The sequence below is a fragment of the Ptychodera flava genome, chromosome 18 (assembly GCF_041260155.1).
Source record: "Ptychodera flava strain L36383 chromosome 18, AS_Pfla_20210202, whole genome shotgun sequence".
NCBI classification, from domain to species: Eukaryota; Metazoa; Hemichordata; class Enteropneusta; family Ptychoderidae; genus Ptychodera; species Ptychodera flava.
Window position 1 is genome coordinate 21,204,420 of NC_091945.1, and position 22,960 is coordinate 21,227,379.

Here is a 22,960-nt window from a genome sequence, read left to right on the forward strand (position 1 = left end):
TTTTAACACCCACACGTTATTTACTTCAATAACCAATTTTTTGGTGAATATGCTGGTACTCGACAGCTATTTTTGCGACAGAGGACTAATAGTAACATTATCGAATTTATTACTTGAATCCTTCACAATTATTGCTGCTTTTAATAACGGAATCGAATGGCGCGGATAAACTTGCTGTGCTTGATACGGAGAAAATCTGTTTGGAGCAAATTTGTGAAAAATGTGTTGATGTTATGATGTTGTCATTTTATTTTTAGCTCATAGACGTCATGTTTTCGAAACAAAGGCCCTACAATTTACAAGAAGAAATGACTAGTGTGTGAAGTCAGAGAATGTATTTGATCCAGTCGAAAATGGGAGATATCCTGAGTACCTTAGTGGAAACTTGTCAGAGATTTACTAATTCTGATCTTTTCATGCTGACATCTACGTACAGTACTATTAAATATCATGGTTCAGTTGCGTTCACCTAACCTTCGGATAAGTTCAACTTTCCGGAAGTGGTTCTGGTACTCACCGAAACTCCGTATTTTAACGCAAGTCCTTGTAATGTGTCTGTCTCCGAGACGATGTGTTTGATGTAGATTTCTTGTTTTGATTTTTGAAGGCTTCCATACGATTTCCCGTATGATTTTCGACTTATCCCAAGTGACTGTCGTTCACTGCGGCTACCGTCCAGAGCCATTTTGGTGAACTGATTGATTCTGCGGTGATCTCGCGATTGACGATAATCTCCTGTGGCTCAGTTTTCTTAAGGTCAACGCTGGTGGCGAAATATGTACGGAATGTTGCGAAGTTAAAATACAGACTAGGATACAAACGTAAGGTTCGATCGAAGTTCAGAATCGCGTTTTCTTATCTCATGAACGATAGTATGCACACTTTGATCACTTCAGCTTTTATAGGACTATGATCGATACAAATTATCATAAATTTTCTCAAACGTCACAGGTCAACTGTAGAGGGCAGACTGTCCACCACGAAGGAAAAAGGAGTTCGTGCGTACATATTGTCGAAATGAGTTACCAACTTTACCGAAACACAACGCTTGGAAATAGCCTTCAAGAAAGCCTTGATGAACTTATTCAGGTAAATAAATTTCCATTTGATTAGTATGCCGTCTTTAGCGAATATATATGCACAGAAACCGCTTCATGTGACGCAAAAATGTGGAAGAAAAATCCCTGTGACAATTCCATTTTACAACCACAAAGCACAGCCCTTTGTCTTTGCTAATTTTTTCTCTCTTTGACAGACTTCCCAATTAAATGCAGAAATATTCTGCCTTTGTATATCATTCTGTACAAAGGCCGTCAGTTATCAGCCGTTGGGAAGGGGATATTTGTGTTCCCCACTATGCAAATGAAGACTTTCCTTCCTAGTACTAGTCATGTTTGCATTGTCACATTCTAATTCTAGTCTACGAATCATTTTGATTTTGTCATTTTTCTTTGACAAATTCACAATGGTCTCATTGTGGAAGTAGCACACCGTGTGCTACCTCCATGGTCACATGTAGTGATTCAAAAGTAACCGAGAAGGAGAACATGGTCCAGTGATTCGTTGTGCCTGCCATTGTGAGGCTTGCACGAGATGTATGCTCGCAAAACCACAGGAAGCATGAATAAACTGAACGTGTTACCATTCTTTCACAGTGGGTAGGCAGTGGTCTTTAATTCCAGGCTTCTATGTTTAATAAGAAAATATTGTCTCTCTATCTTTAACTTTTGTCTCTGTTTTCGAGGTGGCCCATCTTTACGTTAAGTTTTCAGTAGAAGCATGGAGGAAATAGATGGAGACGGAAAGAAGTAACACAAAGCATTTTTCTGTGGTATCAAGATTGATAATGTGAATATTAGAAAAAAAATTCCAAAAATAAAGGTATTCAGCAGCTGATCAAACTCATCACTATATGTTAATATTTTGAGAAAGGCAATACAGAGCAATGTATCCATGTGTATTTTTCACCTATGCCAATTTGATGACCCCTGTTTGACCTCATACAATTACTTTTGTTGTTGCTCTCAACGGGAAGTTACAGGACTGTGGGCACACAATAGGGGGATTACTGATGACGCGGCCATTTGCATAAACTTGGCAGGAGTTTTTGAATTCTCATAGCATTGCTTTGACCGTATGAAAAATTTTAATAATTTTGATGGGCACTTTCTTGATGTATGCGCAGAGGGGTCAAATGGGCATACAGGGAACTTAGTTTGAAATATATGCCTTCTCTGACAAAAAACCTGTATTTTTCAGTTTATTTTCACTTAAGTCGCTATATATTCACAGACATCATATGCGAGATTCAAAGACAATGAACACCTGAAACATGGCAAAATTATGGGATTCTGGGACCAAACACGGCATGTCCGATCAGTGGCGTGGCTTTTTTACATTTGCATAGATTTATGTTAATCTGGCTTTTATAGGGGAAGTTCCTGTTTAAGTGGCGGGCACAAACTCTCTGCATTCATACCAGGAGAATCTAGGAGGAAATTACATAAACTCTGTCAAGCAATTAGCAATTGAAATGTTTGTGACAACTGTTAGTCACCCTGAGGCCAGAGTATTACATGTTGACTTGAGGTCATGGCCAACTGTTCTTATAAAAGTCATATCCACAAATATGGTAAATAGGGAAGAACCAAGGTCAAATATGAAGTAACGTGTGTTTAACAAATGTCAATTTTTGCCCTTTTTCCATTTTTCTGCAGTCACAGCAGATCAGTCCACAGTTAGCTCTCCAAGTACTACTACAGTTTGACAAGGCTATCAACAATGCATTGTCATCCAGGGTCAAAAACAGAATCAACCTCAAGGTAATTGATCTTGTGATGTGATAAACACATCCCCTGCACATCAACTTCTTCGTCACAATTATTCATTTTATAAACCGTTCCCTCGCCCTTTGTTCCTTGTTTATTCTCAAAAAATCCTCCAAAGTGAGTGTGTGTGTGTGTGTGTGTGTGTGTGTGTGTGTGTGTGTGTGTATATATATATATATATATATATATATATATATATATATATATATATATATATATATATATATATATATATATATATATATATTCACACAGTTTTAAACATTTTTTGTAGAAAAAAACAAAGTTTGGTTCTATCCTGAAATTTACAAAGTATGCTGGGACAGTTTATGACAAGCAATCATGGAAACCCATTTTAACCAGTGAAGATTCCCTCTCTTGAGACGACCACTTGGGACCATCAACTATGTTATTGTACATACACCAGTAATTCTTCTCATGATGTGATAATAGAGACTTAGTGTTTATTTATTTTGCGTCCATTTCAGGGTCACCTGAACACATACAGATTTTGTGATAATGTATGGACTTTTGTGCTAAATGATGTAGAATTCCGGGAGGTCACAGAAATGGTGAAGGTCGACAAAGTGAAGATCGTGGCAGTCGATGGCAAGAGTTCAAGTGCATTGAGTGGAGACTAAAACCAATGCATATGCTTTTTTTTCCTTTTCTCTAACACCTGTCTATGTACCATTTCCTCCCAAATCTGTCAAGCCAGTGTTTCTTATATTTCGGCCAAAAAAAAGTCTAGGTTTCTTTCTCATCTTTGATCTTTTATACATGTAGGAATTCTGTGGTGATGTGAGTTTTTTCACTTCATTTCCTATTTGAGCATACAGCATCCAACTACTGACACGAAAACAACAACTGGGAACGTTTATATGCAGCAGGAATTCTAACACGCAGAAAAACATTGTTGAGAAGTTCAGTGTCGGGTACTGTACTGTATGCTACAGATATTAACAACTGTCATTCATAGTGCATAATCATTTGTTTGTCTTAAATTTTTCCATGCAAATGAGAAAAAAAAAAGGGCAGACAGCATGCAAAGATGAGAAACAAAACCTTGAACTTTTGGGAGCCAGAAGCAAAAACATGAAGAAGCTTTATGAAACAATGTAATTTTTCTATGAAGCAACTTAGTTTATTATAATATATAGCAGCAGGGGGATTCTAGTCGCAAAGTTTAAAGCTGTGCTTTAGTGATCTGCTTGCTTTTTGTAGAATTTTAGTCTGACTTTTTTTGTGAAGAAAAAAATCGTCTGTGTATTACAGTTTGAAGACTTTGATGTAATAAGCTTTTAGTCTTGACTTGCTTGATTGTGAATGGCGTAATATTAAGACCCCAGGCTTGGACTCTTACTATTGTTAGGATGCCTGGAAATACAAAAAGTAAATATTTTAGTTGTGTCTTTGCTGGGTACTCTTGGTAAAAGTCTTTGCAAAATATCAACTGAAAAATCTATGCAGTGAGTGCTGTGTGGAAGAAAATCTGAAAAATTTTAGTATCTTTCAGTATGTGGACTGGTTTCTCATTTTAATCTGTTGATCTCATATCTTGTAAAAGATCGCTGTAGTTGAATTTAGAGGTCTGAACCAGAGCTTTTGATGCAATCTGGAATTCTGTACTTCAGTGATCTTATACTGTACACTTTTGAGATACACAATTATGTATGGGCATTCGTATACCTTCTGTACCTGTACAAAATGGACATAAATAGTGTGTGACGTTGTTGTGGAAATTTGTGGAAGTAAATGAACAAGTGGGAATGTTTTGATCCCAGCAAATGTTTGAGAAGATCTCACAAAGTAGTTGTTTTTTTTCAGTACCATTCACTTTTATATGTAGAATGTGCATGAAACTGGTAACATTATTGCTCATCAGGAACTAGTGTAGTACAAAAGAGACAATGTTGCAATAACAGTCCCAAATCATTGCAGAATGCAAGTATTATGCTGTTCGTGTAAAATCATGAAAACAAATGTGCTGTCCATCTGATTCACTTTTCAAACAAAAAAACACGTTGTTACAAACTGAAATTAAATTTTACAGTGCTGAGAGTCGATTCATATAATTCTGTACAGCTTACCATCCCTATATTTAAAGTTTTCACACATTTTCCAAACTTTTCTGTGTTCACCAAATCGGCAAGTTGTTTGTTGTTTTGTTTTCTCCACCATGTATTGCTTGTCTTCATTCCTCCACTGCCCATCGCAGATTGTGAATGACTGCGTTTAGGTTTTCTGAAGTGTGTCAATTGAATCCATTGTAGTGGTATTTTGGTGTGTATTATTATAAAGCCTGTTCACTATTTTGTTGTGACGATACCAAGATTTGTAATCACAGAGCGGCCATTTTCTGGAACAACCCTGGCCTTCTGATATACAATTTTTTTGTATGAATATTTTGACCTTTTTCGATAGTTTTGGGATTTTCTTTTGGAACTGAATTTGTACGATTTCTCCGGTGAATATAGTACAGAGGTCAAATGTAAAATGCCAGTAGTAGATAACTTTGACAATTTATAGAATTGTCCTTTCAGTAGTGTCAACACCCCTTTCAATAGTGTACTGTGCCAATTTCCTGTGTTTGCTTTACTTGTTCTGTAACAACCACTTTCAACTCAAGCATTGGAATTTTCCCACAATAAAAACACCATACTTTCATTACCAACTTTAGCAAGTATTTCTTTATTCCAAAATAAGAATAACACACATCCAACAAATAACTGTTCTGTCATCTAACATACGAACATGCACATATGAACCTGACAGAGACACATTACCATTGTGTCAGCTTATATACAGGAATATTTTGATAATTTCAAACATCACTTAGCTTAACCCTTTGATCTGTTGGAAATTTGCCTAGCCATTTTGAAAAATGTTCTCTTGAAATGGCCACAGAAAACCAAATGGTCGTCTAACATTGATTGTGTTTCGTAGTCCTAGTCTATGTAATCTCAATATAGTTACCTCTCTCAAACATTTTTTTGAAAAGACTGGCTCATTTCTTCAAATATCTTTCCAGATCAAGAATTTGAAAAGACCTGTTGCAGACATATTGTGGTTTCTGAACAAATTTTAACTCGTCCAAAATGCATGCAGCCTCCTTGCATGCAATAAATCTGCTATTTTCTTTGCCATTCACTGATTTTGGCTAGCTGTTTTCACATCAAAAATGTCCTCAACCATAGATGGTGAATAGCTGTGAAATCTACTACTTCTCTGACTGGCTGGCTGGCTGTGAGTCAGTGACATTATGCAGTCTATTTGAAATCTGTTTTATCATCTTGATAATGTGGAGACGGATCCAAATTTGTTTACAATGCAATGTTTGGAGTAGGATATACCTGCCTGCACATGTAAACCAGGTAAATTTCACTGCTGCCTGCTTGATGAATGGTTAAACAATTTCTGATTCTTTATTTGCTGAAATCGGAGGTGTGGTATACCACCCATACGGTACATGCAATCTGCATTCTTATTAGTTCCAGGTGAAATGCAGTTATCAGGACAGCGAGGTGTTGTTTTGACCGACCGGACAATTTTTCAAAGCTACCTGCACAGATGTCTGGTTGTTCTTTTCAACATATTTGCTACATCAAAATAGTGATGTTCATTTTGTTGTACAATTAATTGGTGCTGTCAATAGACCAGCATTACTGACAGATCAACTTACAGGAACTTGCACAAGACACCTAGTTCTCTGCGTCACAAACTTGAACAAGACACCTAGTTCTCTGCGCCAAAGACAACTTTTGCTGATTCAGTGATCGTAAAATAAATAATACTGAGCATGCAAATAGAACTTCAGGGTCAGAAGGACAGCATTGTGCCCTTCAACTCTAGGCCAGAATTGAAATGCCCTTGAAACGAGGATCTTCTCTCAGTAAACTTAGATAGTACATATGTTTTAAGATAGCGCCAACTGAGGGACATTTCCTTAAATTCTTAGATTGACTCCAAGGTCTTAGATATCCTACAAGATTGAGGGAACCCTGAATGGCACTCTGAATGAAGTATTCTTTTACATGATATCATGACTTTCTTTCAACAGTCACAAACTAGGTGTAAGATGGTCATCCTGAATGATCTGTATGATTTCTGACATCTGATGATGTGAAGTGATCAACAATACAACAGCAAAAGTACCCATCATGTCGGACATGATTGAGACAGTTAATGATACACGTACCAAAATAGGCAAATTTCAATTTGTGGTATCAATTTCTGTTGGGAAGTTGATAGCTATAAAAACGGGTAACTTTATATCTATAGGTAACACATGTCAAATGGCAAAGCTTCTTTTGGACTGAGGCTTAAGTTCACGTAAAGCTGGTATTTATAAAGATGAAACAAATGAGTCTTAAAAACAAAAATTCTGTTTGAAAAGGTGAAAATCCCATGCAGTCCTGCTGAATTTTGCTTCCGAAGTGGCAAAATTTCTCTGTGAGATTTGATTTGCAGGTTTTGCAATTTTTTCCCCCATATTTATGACTATTTCTGCAACAGTCAAAGAAGCTGTTAGGAGAGCAGATTATCTTCTGAAAACACCAGGAGTCAAGATGGCAAGATGTAGCAAGGTTCTTTGTACATGTCTGATTTGCATCACTGTATGACTACTGTCTATATCTTCCTCTATGATTCATACTGTGCGTTGTCTCTGTTCATCTGCTGCATCAGTTCCATCAACTGAGAGCTGTATCCTTCCCCATCCTCTCCCTCATCTTCGTCTTCCTCTTCCTCCTCCTCCTCCTCCTCCTCTTCCTCCTCCTGGACCCCAAAACCACCTGTGCCTGGGTTGATGAACTGAGCATTCAGATCAATGGGTATCTCGTTGGATTCCAGTTGCTGTGCCTGTTTTGGAGTAAGAACATGACAATAACATGGTTAAAACCATTCACCTTACACAAAAAAGGTATCATTGGCTGACAATTACATCACATGCTTTGTGTTTGACCTTTAACCCCTTCTCAATCAGGAAAGTTTCCAAGGGCCAGGAGCCAACAACAAAATCATAATTCAAACATGTGATGAATTACTGAAATAAGTTGTGGAAGCTAGTTTAACCTTTTTACAAAATGGTTTAGCCCAGGAAAACCCACTGTTATCAAGGGTGACTGTGGACTTGTTAACAGGGAATGGGGGTGATCTGGTTAAAGTAGGAAGTTTTACTGCTTACAAATGTTTCAAGTCAGAGGCTGATTGGTCATTGGAGGGTCATGCATATGCATGATTTCCATGGTGTAACTATGGCAATAATCAAAACAGAGCAAATGAGTTCCTGTTTGGCATTCATGTGAATACCCATAGCCCCTATATCCTGCTGCAGAGTTGCTCTCGGGGGAGGCATATATTGACATCTGCAAAAGAGGCAGGTCTTCATCAGGTCTGCTGAGCTGAAGGCAATAGTCAAGGTACCTTGGAGAGAACCATAATATTGGTACACCAACAAACAAACTGCAATACGATAAGTTGGCCCCAAAACTACCTTTGCCCATCAAGCACACGATGGCAAAAATGAGTGAATGTTGTGTGCAAGGTGTTGAGTAACAGTAACTTGTACAATGCTTACCTCAGAGGTGTAAGTGTCTTCTTCAGTTGGTGCAGGCTGATTAGCGCCCTCAGCGTTCATGGTTATCATACTCCTCAAAGCCAGCTCTTCCACCTGTGAGCGAGGATGTCATAAAAGCATTTAGGTTCACTTTATTGTCTAGCTGCGGCACAATTACTCTCAAACTTGGCCTTCCCATGTTTCTAGTTCATGATGACAGGTATGACTTGGTAAATGTGCTTTTCTGTCTATTTCTCGACCAATGGAATTGCTGTATCATACACTTTGCAGAAAAATGAGGCTTTTGCCGAGTCGGTGTTAATTTCTCTATCATTTGAAAGACAATTGGGTCACATCTCAGATTTTGAAGGAGGATAAGCAAAAGGCTGGAGCTTTTGGTTGCTACACTGACTTATCAGAACACAGCTTTTATATATATCAATGGACTGACAGATTCATCACTATTAAGGTAGTACGCACCTCAAAAGTCAACAGACTAAGACTTTAGCTCAAACTTTCCTCACTGACGTTTTCAACTATTCTCTTACCAACAAGAATAAAATCAGAAGTCATCTCACAAAGTTTGGCACTAGAGAGACAAATTATCCCAATATTTGAAATTCAAAATAGCGATCATCCCTGAGCTAACTCTATGAGGGGAAGTAAAATTTTTGATTTTCAAAAAAGCAAGAAGGTGAAAATATTTGTTGCACAAAGAGCTTTAAAAATGAGCCCCCCTCACATATTAAATAGATTAGAAAAATCTTGATAAAATTTAAGAGCCCAAATATCTGTCCCAAAGGTGCCTTCTACCTTAGAAAGGCACTCATCAGAATCCCAATTTCATTTTAGGTTTTCCAGCAACCTTTTTATGGTGGTCAATATTTTCTTCAAATGATTTTTTTTCTGGTACTTCTTCACAATTGAAAAACTTTCTCATGATAAACAATGAAAATGATATGTAATTACTAATATTACCTATATGTAAAGATGTTTCAGTGTATTTTTGAATAATAGAAAGGCTGTTTCAGCAATTAGCCCTTTGACTGCTGTAATTTTTTCAACCAAAATTTTAATGCAATATTTTACAAATTTCTGTGAACTTTTCTGTTAGTTTTTTCATAATTTTGGACCAAATGGATATTAGATTTCATCGGCTACATGTTTTTACCAAAATTTTGGCAAAAGTGAGAAAAAATTTGTCTGTGGTAGATTTAATAAAGGTGACAAAAATAGACTTTGGCGCTCAAAGGGTTAAACAAATGTAAGTGTAAAAATATTGAAATCTTACCTTGAGTCTGTTCAGCTGTTCTAACATCCTACCCTCCATGTTGGCGATCACTTTTTCCTCCTCTTTGAGTTCTTGCAATTCTCCAAGTAAATTTCCACTCATGATGATCTAGACTGCAGACACAGAAAACGAAAATGTCATGAGTGTGCAGAATTCAGGTCAGGCCTGCAGGTTCAGATCCACGAGGGGATGTTTGGCCACTGGAGGGCGCTGTTCACAATAGGGCGCTGTTCACAATTAGACCAGAGTTGGATGTGTTCCACAGATGCGACGCACCCAATCACAGGAAGCATGGCTAACACAATTAATTGATGGCAAATGTCACATTTGAGGCCAAGATGAAACCAAGGAACACATCTCTAATATTTTAATGTGAATATGACATGAATTTTGGCAGAAATATATTTCTCATTTTGTGAGCAAACATATATCAACTACAACATCAATATCACAACAGCAGGTATTGAAACTGACAATAACGCAACATCAGATATTGTTTTTACCCTATCCCTGCCTATGTGAACACGCAATTTCGAATACAGAAATTCAGGTACTCTTGATGGGGTTAAAGTTACCCTTCAATCCAATGTTATGCAACTCAAATGCTATCTATCTTCATGTATGAATGTGTTGTACTATATTCATATGATCATATTGATGATGTACAAAGTCCATTATTTCCTAAACAAGCTTTCAAGCCTTGCTTGACATAAATAATGCACCTTTATTATCTTATGATAATATTATCCTTTTTACTTTTTGTGGGTTTTTTTATCTTTCAAGGTAAATGGGTACTTTTTGACCAATACTTTGTACTTATATTTTTTTACTTGATATATTCACAGTGATGAAGATTTGACTTGTACGTTATTACTTGGTGGTATGCGCTTTGAAAGTGAAAGCCTTAAACTTTTGCTCAAACTTTCCATGAAACTTTCAACCATTTTCTCTTTCCAAATCAACAATAAAAATCGGGGGTCACTGTGCAAAGTTTGAACTGGAGAAACAAATTATCAAACATTTTTGCCGTATTGAAATTCAAAATAGACGCCATCCATGTGTTAACTCTGTGGGAAAAATTAAAGTTTGGATTTTTGAAAAACTAAGATGGTAAAAACTTATTTTTTGTCCAAGAGCTTTAAAGTGAACCTGCACAAGTAGGAGATCAGAAAAGAATTGTAGAAATTTGAGAGTCTGAATATCTGTCCCCTAGGCCCATTCTGCCTTATTGTTGAAACAAAACATATCATGTTCTATATAGCAGAGTTCAATACCAAATCCATTAAGCCTACACCTTCATACTCTCTTTGCATGGTCAAAAACTGGTTTTCAAGGTTCTAAAAATTTTTTTTTCTTTTTCAAGCATCACTTTTTGATTTCTTACATCTCCTTTGAGACAAAATGAGTTTTATAATTATCATAGTGAAGAGTATCTGCCTATAGATCAAGATTCATTGTGTAGGGACACTCATTAAGGTAGACTGTGCCTCGAGATTTTCAGACTCTCAAACTTTTACAATTCTTTTCTGATATACCACTTGTGAGAGTTCATTTTAAAGCTCTTAGTGAGAAGAAAACTTTTCACTGCTTAGTTTTTCGAAATCCAAAAATTTAATTTTTCTCCATAGAGTTAACACAGGGATGGCGGCCATTTTGAATTTTAAATCTTGAGTTATCTGTTTCTCTAGTGCCAAAATTTGCACAGTGATCCCCAATTTTTATTCTTGATTTTGAAAGTGAATAGTTGAAAGATTCCTCAAGGAAAGCTGTGGCAAAACTTTAAGTTTTTCACTTTCGAGGTGTATATTACTTTACAGTAGAATATCAATTAATTCCCAGCTCAGAGCCAACGAGTGTGTCTGAAATCTTTCGCAAGCAATGCTGAATAAGACGCGTTTGCAGGTGGCTCTGAAAGTATTATTACATGCCTCGATCTGAGTGCAAATCACTGCATTGATTTATTTTTGACCCAGTGTCTTAGAAATACATGTGACCTATAACCTTGTCATATTTTGACCCCCTAGGAAGCTGTTTTTTATTCAATATGAGCGAAAAATTAACATTTCTCTCCCATTTATATGGCGCAAATTACCCATTCACCTAAAGATATTGTAAAAAGTAGCGTGGTGACACCCTTTTATTGAAAGTGTAAATTAAATGGTATTATGTCAGGAGTTTATTCGCCAAGTTTGGTCAGAATGACACCATTCAAAGCGACAGGAAGAAAGTTCGAAATTATGTAGTGATACAATTTCGATATCATCATTTTGTAATCAATACTTATGTTAAATTTCTTCACAAACGTCATGAAAACTATACATTCGATAGATATGGATCTTAAGTCTTGGTATTTATTAAAATTAACTCATTTGCTAAGCGTTTTATAATTGCTTTCTTTAGTATAAGTGAATTATATCATTTTTATTTATTTCTAACGATGCCATTTTAATGTCCGTTTCCATGGAAACGAGCATGGTGACCCCCATTTTTTATTTCATTTTTGCACTTGCACAACTTTCAAGAATATTTGTGCAAAGTTTCAAGAAAATGCACCACAACTTAATTTTGACATAATTCGTAGTACTTCACCTTAATGCTAGATGTAAAATATCCATGCGTGCACTGCTATTTTGACTTTCTTTAAAATCTGTTTGATGTTGGTAGATAATGGTAAAATTGTTTTTAAAATGCTCTGCATGTAACTAAATATCATATAGCATTAACTGTGAAGAGGCATGTAATAAAAATATTATTGCCTGAATACATGGGTTTATGTGATCTCGCAGCAGGAGACAATTTGCCCTCCTGGTGTCGGGCAAATTGTAACCTGCTTTTGGGCACATAAACCCATGTATTCAGGTAATAATATATAATATCAGCAAATTGGGGTTTCATTCATTTCAATTGTTTCAGCAAATATATTCAAACCTAAGCTTCAATCACTTTGAATAACATCGCTGAAATACTCTTGCTATGTCGTAAGCTGTGTACATTCTTGAAGTTAGTTCTTTGTCTGTCTGTCTGTCTGTCTCTGTCATGTCAGCCATGCATGCACAGAACAATCAGGACCAAATGTCATTTTGTATTTCACTCATTTATTTTACATTGTTGAAATCCCATATTTAAACATCACCTACAAAGGAGAGCATTTTAATGTATATGTATTAAAGCAGTAAAAAAATTGGCAATCTAGGTTTAAAAAATTGTATGCAAGCATTTCAATCTGTGCTGCCATTGACCAGGGTTCATCTTCAAAACCTCATACACCAGCTGATCACGCTCGGGTACTTCATAGGTGCATGAAAGCAAAATGTGTACCGGTAAATATCTAAATAAATGTTTGAATTTCCCAAGATTTCTTTCGTTTCTGGAACTTGTGACCACTGTTTCAATTCAATTTAATGCCGTATACGGCGGTACAAGGAGCTTGATTATGCTTGATGGACCTTCCGTCTAAGCAGCATTGACTGAGTGAGATGCACTTAGGTCACGCTAGTCCGGTCCCCTGTCCCATACTACCACTGGTACGCTGCTCACGAGAACAGGGTCAGGTATGGGCTAATGTAAACATGGCTGTCATTGGTCAATAGTAATGAGCGCAGTGAATGCATTAAATTTATTTCCAGCATGTTGCTACCTTTGAACTTATTTTTACCTCTATGGTGTGCCGAACCAAGCATGTTTTGAATGAAAAACGGAAAATCACTCATTTTTTAATTACTGCCATACATGCCAAAGGAGGGATTGTCTCTCACGTCTGAGACTAAACCAAGACCGATACTCGTTGTCCTATCACTAAATGCCATCATAGAAGAACGGTGTAATAAAGCCATGCAAATATTACGTCAACGTCGATGTTTTGTTGTCTTATTTCCAGGCTATCCACTATACATGTGTGCTGATCACATGATCTTGTCAGGTGACTGTGCTTGTTAATTTGCAGTCAAAATGCTGACTAAAATGGCGGCCCATACCTCAGCCCATACCTGACCCTATTTTCGTGAGCAGTGCAGCCAGCAGTAGGAATGGAGCAGCGATCCAGACTAAAGGACATGCTTTACGTGATGAAGATTACCAATTTCCAAGCTCTAACATATCATCTCATAATGCATAGAAAATCATGTACAAAAAAAGCAACTTAAAAGCTCCACTCACTCTCTCAGTTAAAATTTTCCAAAATCAACTTGAAAAAATATAATTTTGGAGAAATAAATTCAGCCACAGTGCAAGTTATTTCTTATGTGTGCATGCTTTTCCCCTGACTTAGGGGGTCACTTCTTGGTCCTGAGACGCACATATAGACAGTTCTTGATTTGCACAGAAGCAAATTCAGTAAATGCCATGTACAGGGTATATCTGATGTGTACCTATTCCTCAGACTGAAAGTTTCGTCACTTGAGGGCGCTCTCTATGCTCCCCCCTCAAGTGATGGATCTTTCAGTCTACCCTATTCCTATGATATTCAACAGTTAAGTGCACATATGAGGTACAAAAATGAACAAGAAAATAATGGCTTCTATTAAGAATATGTCAAAAAGTTGACAATACAACCATAACAACTGTATATGAAACAACCAACTAGTACTACCAGTATATTATTTTACTCCCTTGAGCAATTACTGGATGTCACAAATATGATTTAGTCGTCCTGGTGAAATACATCAATGATACAAAGTTACAGAAAATCATTTGATGGGTTGTATTTACTGCTTTCAACAGCAAAAAAATCACTTGCTGCTTTTCTTTGCCTTTTCATTGTGGGAAACTTTGACCAGCACTCACTATCAAGACATTTTGCATTCACGGTATAGAACTCGCTGACAATTATTAAAACAGACTACAGGAAGCAACTTGTATCAAACACCAGAGAAAAGCGCAGTCAAGCTATTCAATAAATCATTTTTCTCTCCAATTGTGGCGGTCTTTTAACCCTTTCACCACCAATGGTTTCACCCAAACCCATTGCCATTGAAGCTAAATGTGGACCTGTTTACAGGGAAGTGGGGGTGAACAGGTAAAACAACTACCTACTTGGGGTAAATTTAAAGTAGTAAAATTGAATATATTCACATTTTCTAGCTGCAGTTTCAGTTCCATCTGTCCTCTGGTTTTTCCATTTTCTGAATGCTTTCAAGTAACTTTATGAATTTCTAGAAATTTTTTGCGGAGTCAGTCTTACAAACATGACTTTATGCTGATAATTTTATTGTTTATACTGGTGAATCAAGAGAATACGAGTGCCACTGTACAGGCAAGCAGTGATAGATTGTAAAAGTTGAAATGATGAGTTAAATAGCCTGTGCATGGGAAGGTCCCTGTGCCTCGTACAGTATTGATATCAAAGAGCACATGATTCATTTTTTTGGCTGAAATGACATTTTACACATGTTGATCTGTGTTTTGAAATGTGAAAACTATCAGTGGGCTGATCCCCTCTTTGCTACCTTCACATATGGCACTACTCTGAATTAATAATTTCTGGTATGTATAAGGTAAGTGTACTAGGTTTTTCAAGTTCAGTTTCATATTACATGAACTTATACAAAGTGGGTTGAAGTCCTACCCTGTTGATCAAAATTTCATCAATGTATGTCTATTGCAAAAAACCAATCTATTTTCCCCAGTCAGCGACATTGCAGCATTCATCTGAAACTCGTGACAGATTGACACTGCCAACTTTCAAATGGGAAAGTCGTTTTACAAGATATTTCACGCGTAAATTTTGTTCAGCTTGCCATCTGAAAGCCACAAACAACATTGTTTGATGTAGTATTGCAGTGACTATAGTGCTAAGCTTATTTCTTTTGTTCAATTTCTCTGTGCATTGAGATCACACAAACACATCAGCGTTGCAAATTCCCGTTTGTTTGTTGAGTGTTCTTTTCTCTAGTCAGCAGCCACTTTTCAACCGTGGCTGTGGTGGTTCCCTGGACGCCGATGCCGCTGATACTGGCCAATGAGATGTTGCTGAATTTCAGGTCAAATCCGGCATCGCACAGATCCTGTAAAAGCATGTGCCGATCCTCGACGTCTCCGTGGATGTGCAGACAGTGGCCCTCCCTGTACCATCCCACCGGTTTCTGGACCAACCGCTTAATGGACGGAATCTCATTCAGAATATTCTCTTCACCGTAGATCCTGAAGTACATCACGCGCATCGATTCCTTCTTGCATTCAAGTTCGATAACCGTTTTGCTCTTCGTCGGAGGCTTGGTGTTTTTGCGCTCTTCACGAGCATGACTGATCGCGTCGGTGAGTTCCGCGATCTGATAAAAGTCCGCCTCGGTCGACAGCAGCTCCCATTCCTTGAAGTCTTCCGGTAGACTGAGACGCGAAGACCGAAGGAAATTCAACACATACTTGAATACCGCTCCGTCTCTGTCAATGAAATAGTGACCCTGCTCATCTTGGTACGCCGGAAACCGGTCGCTGAACATGGAACCAAGCATGGAGTGTGGATAGTTGAGAAGAGTTGCTCTCGTCGTCATGTAAACCACGCCACCGACATTTAGATGTATAACCTCAGACATGATCAATCAGTAAGTACAACCAAATTCTACAGAGTAAAAGGATTACAAGACAAGATGAGAGTCACTCAGGCCAGTTTGAGTTTTGTAGTCTGTTTAAAACAGTACATCACAAAACTTCACACATTGCTTAATTTTGCATGTCTTTGAAAGTAATGTGTCAAACAGAGTATTCCAAAATATTTTTACTGATCTCAGAACTTTGCTAATTAAAGCTGACAACTTTTAAAATATGTAGATCTTTTACGACTGACACTATGCTACACAGGACAGGTAAGAGAGAACAAACTTCAACAACAAACTTCAATATTACACATGACTGATTTTTTATGTTCAGAATGGTTACCTCATGGGGAAGATGATATGAGGTGTCTATGGCAACCCCTATTGCCAAACTCTTGAAATAAAATTTCAGTCTGACAACTAGGGCATATCCACTGTTTTCCTATCGCAGTGTGCATGGATGGGTAATGTTTTCCTATCGCAGTGTGCATTGATAGATAATGTTTTCCTATCGCAGTGTGCATTGATAGATAATGTTTTCCTATCGCAGTGTGCATTGATAGATAATGTTTTCCTATCGCAGTGTGCATGGATGGGTAATCAGTGAGCAATACAATGGAAAGGAAATGTCCTAAAGATTCATTCTCTTTTGAGTTTCCAAAGGTGTCTTTGGAGCCATACAGAAAGACATTCGACACATCTGGGTTTAAATGCAAAAGTTTCACTGCAAATCTTTGTCACCGACTCCCTTCCCTTCCCTTGTTCCATTTTGATAGATCTACAACACAGCTGTTGTGGGCAAAAGAAGGGTAATTTCTCGTAACTATGTATGTATCCTCGGCAGTTATAAGCTCATATCCAGGTACTGCCAATACTCAACAGAAGATAGAGGAAAAATCAACCCTTTGACTGCTGTAATTTTTCCCACCAAAATTTTAATGCAATATTTTACCAAGTTTTGAAAACTTTTCTGTAAGATTTTTCATAATTTGGACCAAATGGATATCACATTTCATCAGCTACAGTTCTCTCTCAAAATTTTGGCAAAAATCAGAAAAAAATTGACTGTGGTATATTTTATAAAGGTGACAAAAATAGGCTTTGGCGCTCAAAGGGTTTAACTATTGTAAATATGTAACTTAAAAAAGAATGATAAATTGTTTAGTTCAATGTCAAATGTTTTCATTGATGTACATTATTTGCAACAGTTTATTATTTGTGAACTCTCTGGTAGTGCTTGTTGTACATTGAATAGATAAATAATTGTCGGCTCATCGAGGATATCTTTTCATTCAGTTTTGGCAATTTATTACAAAAACAAATGATTATACAAACATATAAATCTCAAACTAACAAACAAAGAGTTTTCTTCACTACATAGATGTAACAAAATCAAAACAAATGCCAAGACACTGCATTTATTTTTAAACATGTAATGTTAAACAGGTAATGTTGCATTCAGAAAAGATTTGAACATTTAAAATCATTGCACAAAATGTTGACCTAGCTAGCAGAAGCAATTCTGCGATGACACTTGAAGTTGCAGACCGTCCACCCGCCAACCGTTGACCAAACAACATCCATGACAACAGCTGACTCTGAGTCTGCTCTACATGTCCATGTCTTGATAACTCGACTACATAGTCAACACTTAAACACTCAAAAGTTGTGAGTGCATCGATCTACACAGTAACAAAGGGGCAATAGCGTTGATCGCGATTTCAGATTTGATACCAAATATAGCTGCACGACATAGGACAAAAATTCGAACACATTTTGTTGTTGCATAAGCGCCTGTTGTTGCAGCTTGAAGTGTGAGTCATAAATTCATACAAATTAGTGTGACTTTTAGTAGCCATTGTAACACTAGCAGGTTTTATTTTTGCCATTTATGTGGAAAATGTGGACAAATATTTATTTATGCATATTAATGAGAGAGAAAAATGACATCATTTGTGATCAGCGCTATAGCTCATGTGAGCAGCGCAGACTTTGGCCCACAAGTAGAAGTAACTTTGTATGTTGGGACAAGAATATTGTCCTATTTGGAAAATATAGCACATCATGGTTGTTGTGTAGAGTGATCTTTTCGGTTTAGTTGCACCTTTTAATCAATGATTTTGCCGCTAAAAAGTCTTTGGGTGATTTCATTTGTGACCTCTAGGGAAAATGGATTTTTCCAATTCCTGCTGGCTTTAATATGACAGATGAACATTGCTACGATGAAAGGGCAAGCTGCTTTCAAAATATCTACCTATGTGAAAGGCATCGCCAATTAAAGATTTCATTACAATAGCCTGCATGAGGTACAAACTTTATGTAACAGTGTATGTTCAGTTATTCATGATGAAAGTATGCACTTACAGAAGTTGATTTTTTGGTACAGACTGCAACAAGTTTCAATGAATGTTAAATCTTGTCAAGCTGCAAGCACAGCTGAGGTTGTGAACATGGTTGCTCGCACTCGACTCAACCAAATCTGAATATGACTCCTGAATGTCCAAATCTGTGCAATTGTATGGCTCTTTTTTATTGTTTATGCTGATTGTATTTGCACATTTTACAAACTGTAAAATTACTAATTGAAATACGGGGATTTACTAAGATGACCAAATCCATGCTCTGTGTATAAACACAGTATGTTTCCAATGTTTTTGACCAAATTTGACACAGCTGCAGCATTTTAAAAATTTGCTAAATTCAGTCGCAAAATGTTAAGACATCAGGGGCCTGAGGCTAGCGACTGCACATCCCCTGTGTTGCTTTGTACACTATCGTGTATTAACCTGTGAATTAACCCGTGCAAGTCCATCATTCAAGGTTAATGCACATCCTGTAACCCTTTCACCCCCAGTTCCCTGTGTAGAGGTCCAACTTTACCATAGAAAACAATGGATTTGGGACAAACCATGGTGGTGAAAGGGTTAATGTCATAGAAATCTAACCAACAATCCATGCTTATGTGTTGTCTAAGACATGCCTTCTACTATTTGCTACATTTGATCATAATTTTTTCAACCTTTTGCGCATTGTTGTTCCGACTAAATAATGCCCTGAGCTTCACCATTCTAAGTACACACATCATGTATCTACACTAATAATTTCCTACCTTTGTCACTGATCTGGAATTAAAAAAAAACCATAACAATTGAACTGGTAAATAAAGAAACCGCTATAGAATAAACAATCTATAGAACTACAACATCAGCCTGATAATCACTGGAAAATCTGATTTGACAGATTTAATGCAGGAACTGTAAAAATTATCAAAATTTTCATGCAAACTTATTGGCAAAGGCAGCCATATATCAAAATAATGAAACATAGGGCCAAAGTCCCTGAAGCTACTATAGACATGGATACAAAATTAAGTATTTCCTGACTGTATGAAATTATCTCACTAAGGTCATTCTAGGGACCTGTAAACCAAATATTAAAGCTGTCTGACCAGTGGTTTTGAAAAAACAAGCGACTCAACAGTTGACAGAGCTCTGCTGTGTTATGTAGAGAATAACCTTTTGTGACACATGTATTGATGAAGAAGGTGGATATCTTTGATAGCTCATTTCAGGATGGCCTGACCAAAAATGGAAAAGAAAATTCCGTAAAAATACAGATTTGCATATTTCATCACAATTTGAACAAATCTAAGTTGGGTTATCCCTAGGGACCTGTATACCAAATAACAAAGCTGTCTGACCAGTGGTTATGAAGAAGAAGATTTTTTACCAAAAACGCCTTTTTTTGTGCTAATTTGCATATTTTCAACAATATCAAAAATTAATAAAAAGAGTTTCTCAAAATCATATATTTTATCCACACAACAAATATCAAATCAGTAAGTACTGCAGTTCTCAAGATATTTGAGTGGACGGACGCCTCACAAACGGACATACATACATACATACATACATACATACATACATACATACATACATACATACAGACTGACAGTGCACGCCGGACGGATACCCATCCCAATAGCTTCTATAGACTATATTAGTCTATAGTAGCTAATAAACGAGAGTTAATTACATTCTAATTAAAGTCAACAAGATTTGCTTAAATCAAGATTTTCGTCATAGAAAAACAGCATATCTGTCAAATTGAATTGACTATATCAGCAATTTTCATCCCATAATAACCAGGTATATTTTAACTTTCAAATTAACATTGTAAGTAAGTTCTGTTGAATAAGTTGAGACTGTACGTACTGACAGAGAAAGCACACTGAAGAGACAAATGTTTGAACTTAAGAAGTTCAAGGTCATCAAAAGCATCATGTTCACTGTTTACACAGATTGCATAATTGCTATAAATAGCACATGAGGAATCTTACAGCCCAGCTTTACCATAAAAACCCTATCACTTTGACCACTCTTTTAATTGACCACTCTATTTTTTTCCTCAAAAAGTAATTTTATTTTATCCTTACCAAGTCAACCATAAATGGAAATTAGAACTTTCTCTATCTCTATTTATTTGACCACCCTATCATGACAAACTATTTTGAACAATTTCTTTTAGATAACAATGGTTCAGATTATGTCAAAGTTGGGATTCAGGAAAGTTGCCTTTACATATTTTAATCCTTAAAGATGTAAGCATTTCACTATGAACTGTCAAAAAAGTTGAACTTTCTGATAACTCTACACTAAAATTATTTTGGCTTTGATGATTTCCTAATTAATGCAATTATTTAAAATCATATCAATTATTTTTTTCTGGGTGAATTGATAGGGTTTATACAGTACAAGAATTACATACAATGTAAGTCAAATTTTGATCAAAAATGACAAAAAAAGTTCCTTAAAAATACAGATTTGCATATTTCATCACAATTTGAACAAATCTAAGTTGGGTTGTCCCTAGGGACCTGTATACCAAATAATAAAGCTGTCTGACCAGCGGTTATGAAGAAGAAGATTTTTTACCAAAAATGCCTTTTTTGGCATTAATTTGCCTATTTTTAACAATATCAAAAAATTAAAAAAAAAAAATTTCTCAAAATCATATTTTTAATCTACACAACAAATATCAAATCAGCAAGTACTGCGGTTCTCAAGATATTTGAGTGGAAGGACGCCTCACAAATGGACATACATACATACAGACTGACGCCGGACGCCGGACGGATACCCATCCCAATAGCTTTATAGACTATAGTCTATAGTAGCTAAAAATGTAATAAAAGTTTGCTTTGGGGCAGTAAAATTGTTGAGTCATTAACTTTAGGAGAGAAATAGCTCACTGACAGCATAAGCAATTGTGTTCATGGCATACGCAGCATCGTTACGGAGAATTTCTTTTCACAGAAGTTTCTAGAAACAGGAAGAAACTCAAAATTAAACAGTTTTTGTCACAATGTGAATTTCGTTTTGTTTGCTCTATCAGAAAGCAATGAATAATATGCGAAATGTGTGATGTTTAATATCTCTGTACAATGAGATTTCTCGAGTGAATTTTTCAATGTAGATTTGCATTTGCTTTTTAGATGTTCTTTACTCTGGTCAGGAACCACTTTTCAACAGTGGTTGTTTTGAGTTCTGGGAATCCGATTTGCCTGGTCATGCTGGTGCTTGAAATACTGGTATTGCCAAATTTTACTTGAAATCCTGCATCACACAGCTCCTGTAATAGCACGTGTCGATCTTCAATGTCTCCGTTAATGTGCAGACAGTGGCCGTTTTTGTACCATCTCTCCTGTGGTTTCTGCAATTGTCGCTGGATGGACGGAATTTCATTCAGGATATGCTCTTCACCGTAAATCCGGAAGTAATTCACATGCGTCAATTCCCTCTGGCATACAAGTTCAATTACTGTTTCCCGCATCATCGGAGGCTTGGTGTTTTTACGCTCATCGCGGGCATGATTGATCGCGTCAGTGAATTCGGGGATCTGATAAAAGTCCGCCTCGGTCGACAGCAGCTCCCAGTCCTTGAAGTCTTCCGGTAGACTGAGACGTGAAGACCGAAGGAAATTCAACACGTACTTGAATACCATTCCATCTCTGTCAATAAAATAATGACCCTGCTCATCTTGGTACGCCGGAAACCGGTCGCTGAACATGGAACCAAGCATGGAGTGTGGATAGTTGAGAAGCGTTGCTTTCGTTGTCATGTAAACCACGCCACCGACATTTAGATGTATAACCTCAGACATGATCGGTCAGTGAGTATAAGTACAATGGAATTCTATAGAGCAACAAGATTGTAAGACAAGATGAGAGTGCACTCAGGACAGTTTTGGTTTGATGGTCTGCATAAAACAGTACGTCACAAAACTTTGCACATCGCCTAGTTCTTGTCAGGATGTATAATGAAGGAAGGGCATGACTTAAATATTTTACCTGAGAGTGATCTATCCAAACAGGAAGTTAGTAAATATCTTTTAGTATGACAATAAGTTGGTGAAATGGGTGTACTAGAAATGGAACAGTCACTACCGGTAATTCTGTTTGGACTTACTTTCACAAACTTCAGATGTATGAAAATTCAGTTCTACTCTGGTGCAAGCCCTGGTACCTTCGGCACTTTACAATGAGGAAATGTATATAAACCTACTGAGATTGTGCCTTCTGCACTAATATCAGACATGTCATCGCATGGTGTAACCTTTGTTTGCTTTCATAGATAGGTAGTATCACAAACATGCCCACTGTACTTCCGCATTCGTGAAGTAAAACAACAGCGCCCTCTCTGGGTTTCATGCAAGATTCAGCTGAATGTCACGACAACCATAAGATTCTAGTCCA

At 37.0% G+C, this 22,960-nt stretch overlaps 4 protein-coding genes across 6 annotated transcripts in view; 1 reads left to right on the plus strand and 3 right to left on the minus strand.

Annotated features, from left to right (window-relative positions):
* The window catches only part of LOC139117132 (lysM and putative peptidoglycan-binding domain-containing protein 2-like), a 43,901-nt gene extending 43,167 nt beyond the window's left edge, over positions 1-734 (minus strand). The window contains exon 1 of the mRNA XM_070679982.1: positions 518-734. Coding sequence (XP_070536083.1) covers positions 518-685 — 168 coding nt within the window. The 5' untranslated portion in view covers positions 686-734. The remainder of the gene's footprint in view (positions 1-517) is intronic.
* Positions 735-781: 47 nt separating this feature from the next.
* On the plus strand, positions 782-5,502 carry LOC139117135 (transcription initiation factor IIA subunit 2). Of its 2 annotated transcripts, none has more exons than XM_070679986.1 (4): positions 782-821; positions 952-1,089; positions 2,718-2,822; positions 3,317-5,502. In XM_070679986.1, exons 2-4 carry the CDS (start codon positions 1,018-1,020, stop codon positions 3,467-3,469), a joined length of 330 nt encoding a protein of 109 aa, XP_070536087.1. In that variant the 5' UTR covers positions 782-821; positions 952-1,017; the 3' UTR covers positions 3,470-5,502. The 2 variants fall into 2 exon arrangements, with proteins under 2 accessions (XP_070536087.1, XP_070536089.1); XM_070679988.1 differs by having other exon boundaries at positions 794-826.
* Positions 5,491-22,960, minus strand: part of LOC139117133 (snRNA-activating protein complex subunit 5-like) — a 32,086-nt gene continuing 14,616 nt past the window's right edge. The window contains exons 2-5 of one of the 2 annotated variants that reach the window (XR_011548459.1): positions 9,677-9,789; positions 8,407-8,499; positions 6,564-7,688; positions 5,861-6,529 (exon numbers count right to left, since the gene is read on the minus strand). Coding sequence is in view for 1 of the 2 variants with exons in the window: in XM_070679984.1 (XP_070536085.1) it covers positions 7,470-7,688; positions 8,407-8,499; positions 9,677-9,778 (414 nt within the window). In the remaining variant the exon portion in view is untranslated. Of the gene's footprint in view, positions 7,689-8,406; positions 8,500-9,676; positions 9,790-22,960 lie in introns of both variants that reach the window. The other variant, XM_070679984.1, reaches the window with a different exon arrangement.
* On the minus strand, positions 13,838-22,857 carry LOC139117134 (BTB/POZ domain-containing protein KCTD6-like). Its single transcript, XM_070679985.1, has 2 exons — positions 22,674-22,857; positions 13,838-16,232 (listed from the first exon to the last, which is right to left on the minus strand). Exon 2 carries the CDS (start codon positions 16,204-16,206, stop codon positions 15,520-15,522), a length of 687 nt encoding a protein of 228 aa, XP_070536086.1. The 5' UTR covers positions 16,207-16,232; positions 22,674-22,857; the 3' UTR covers positions 13,838-15,519.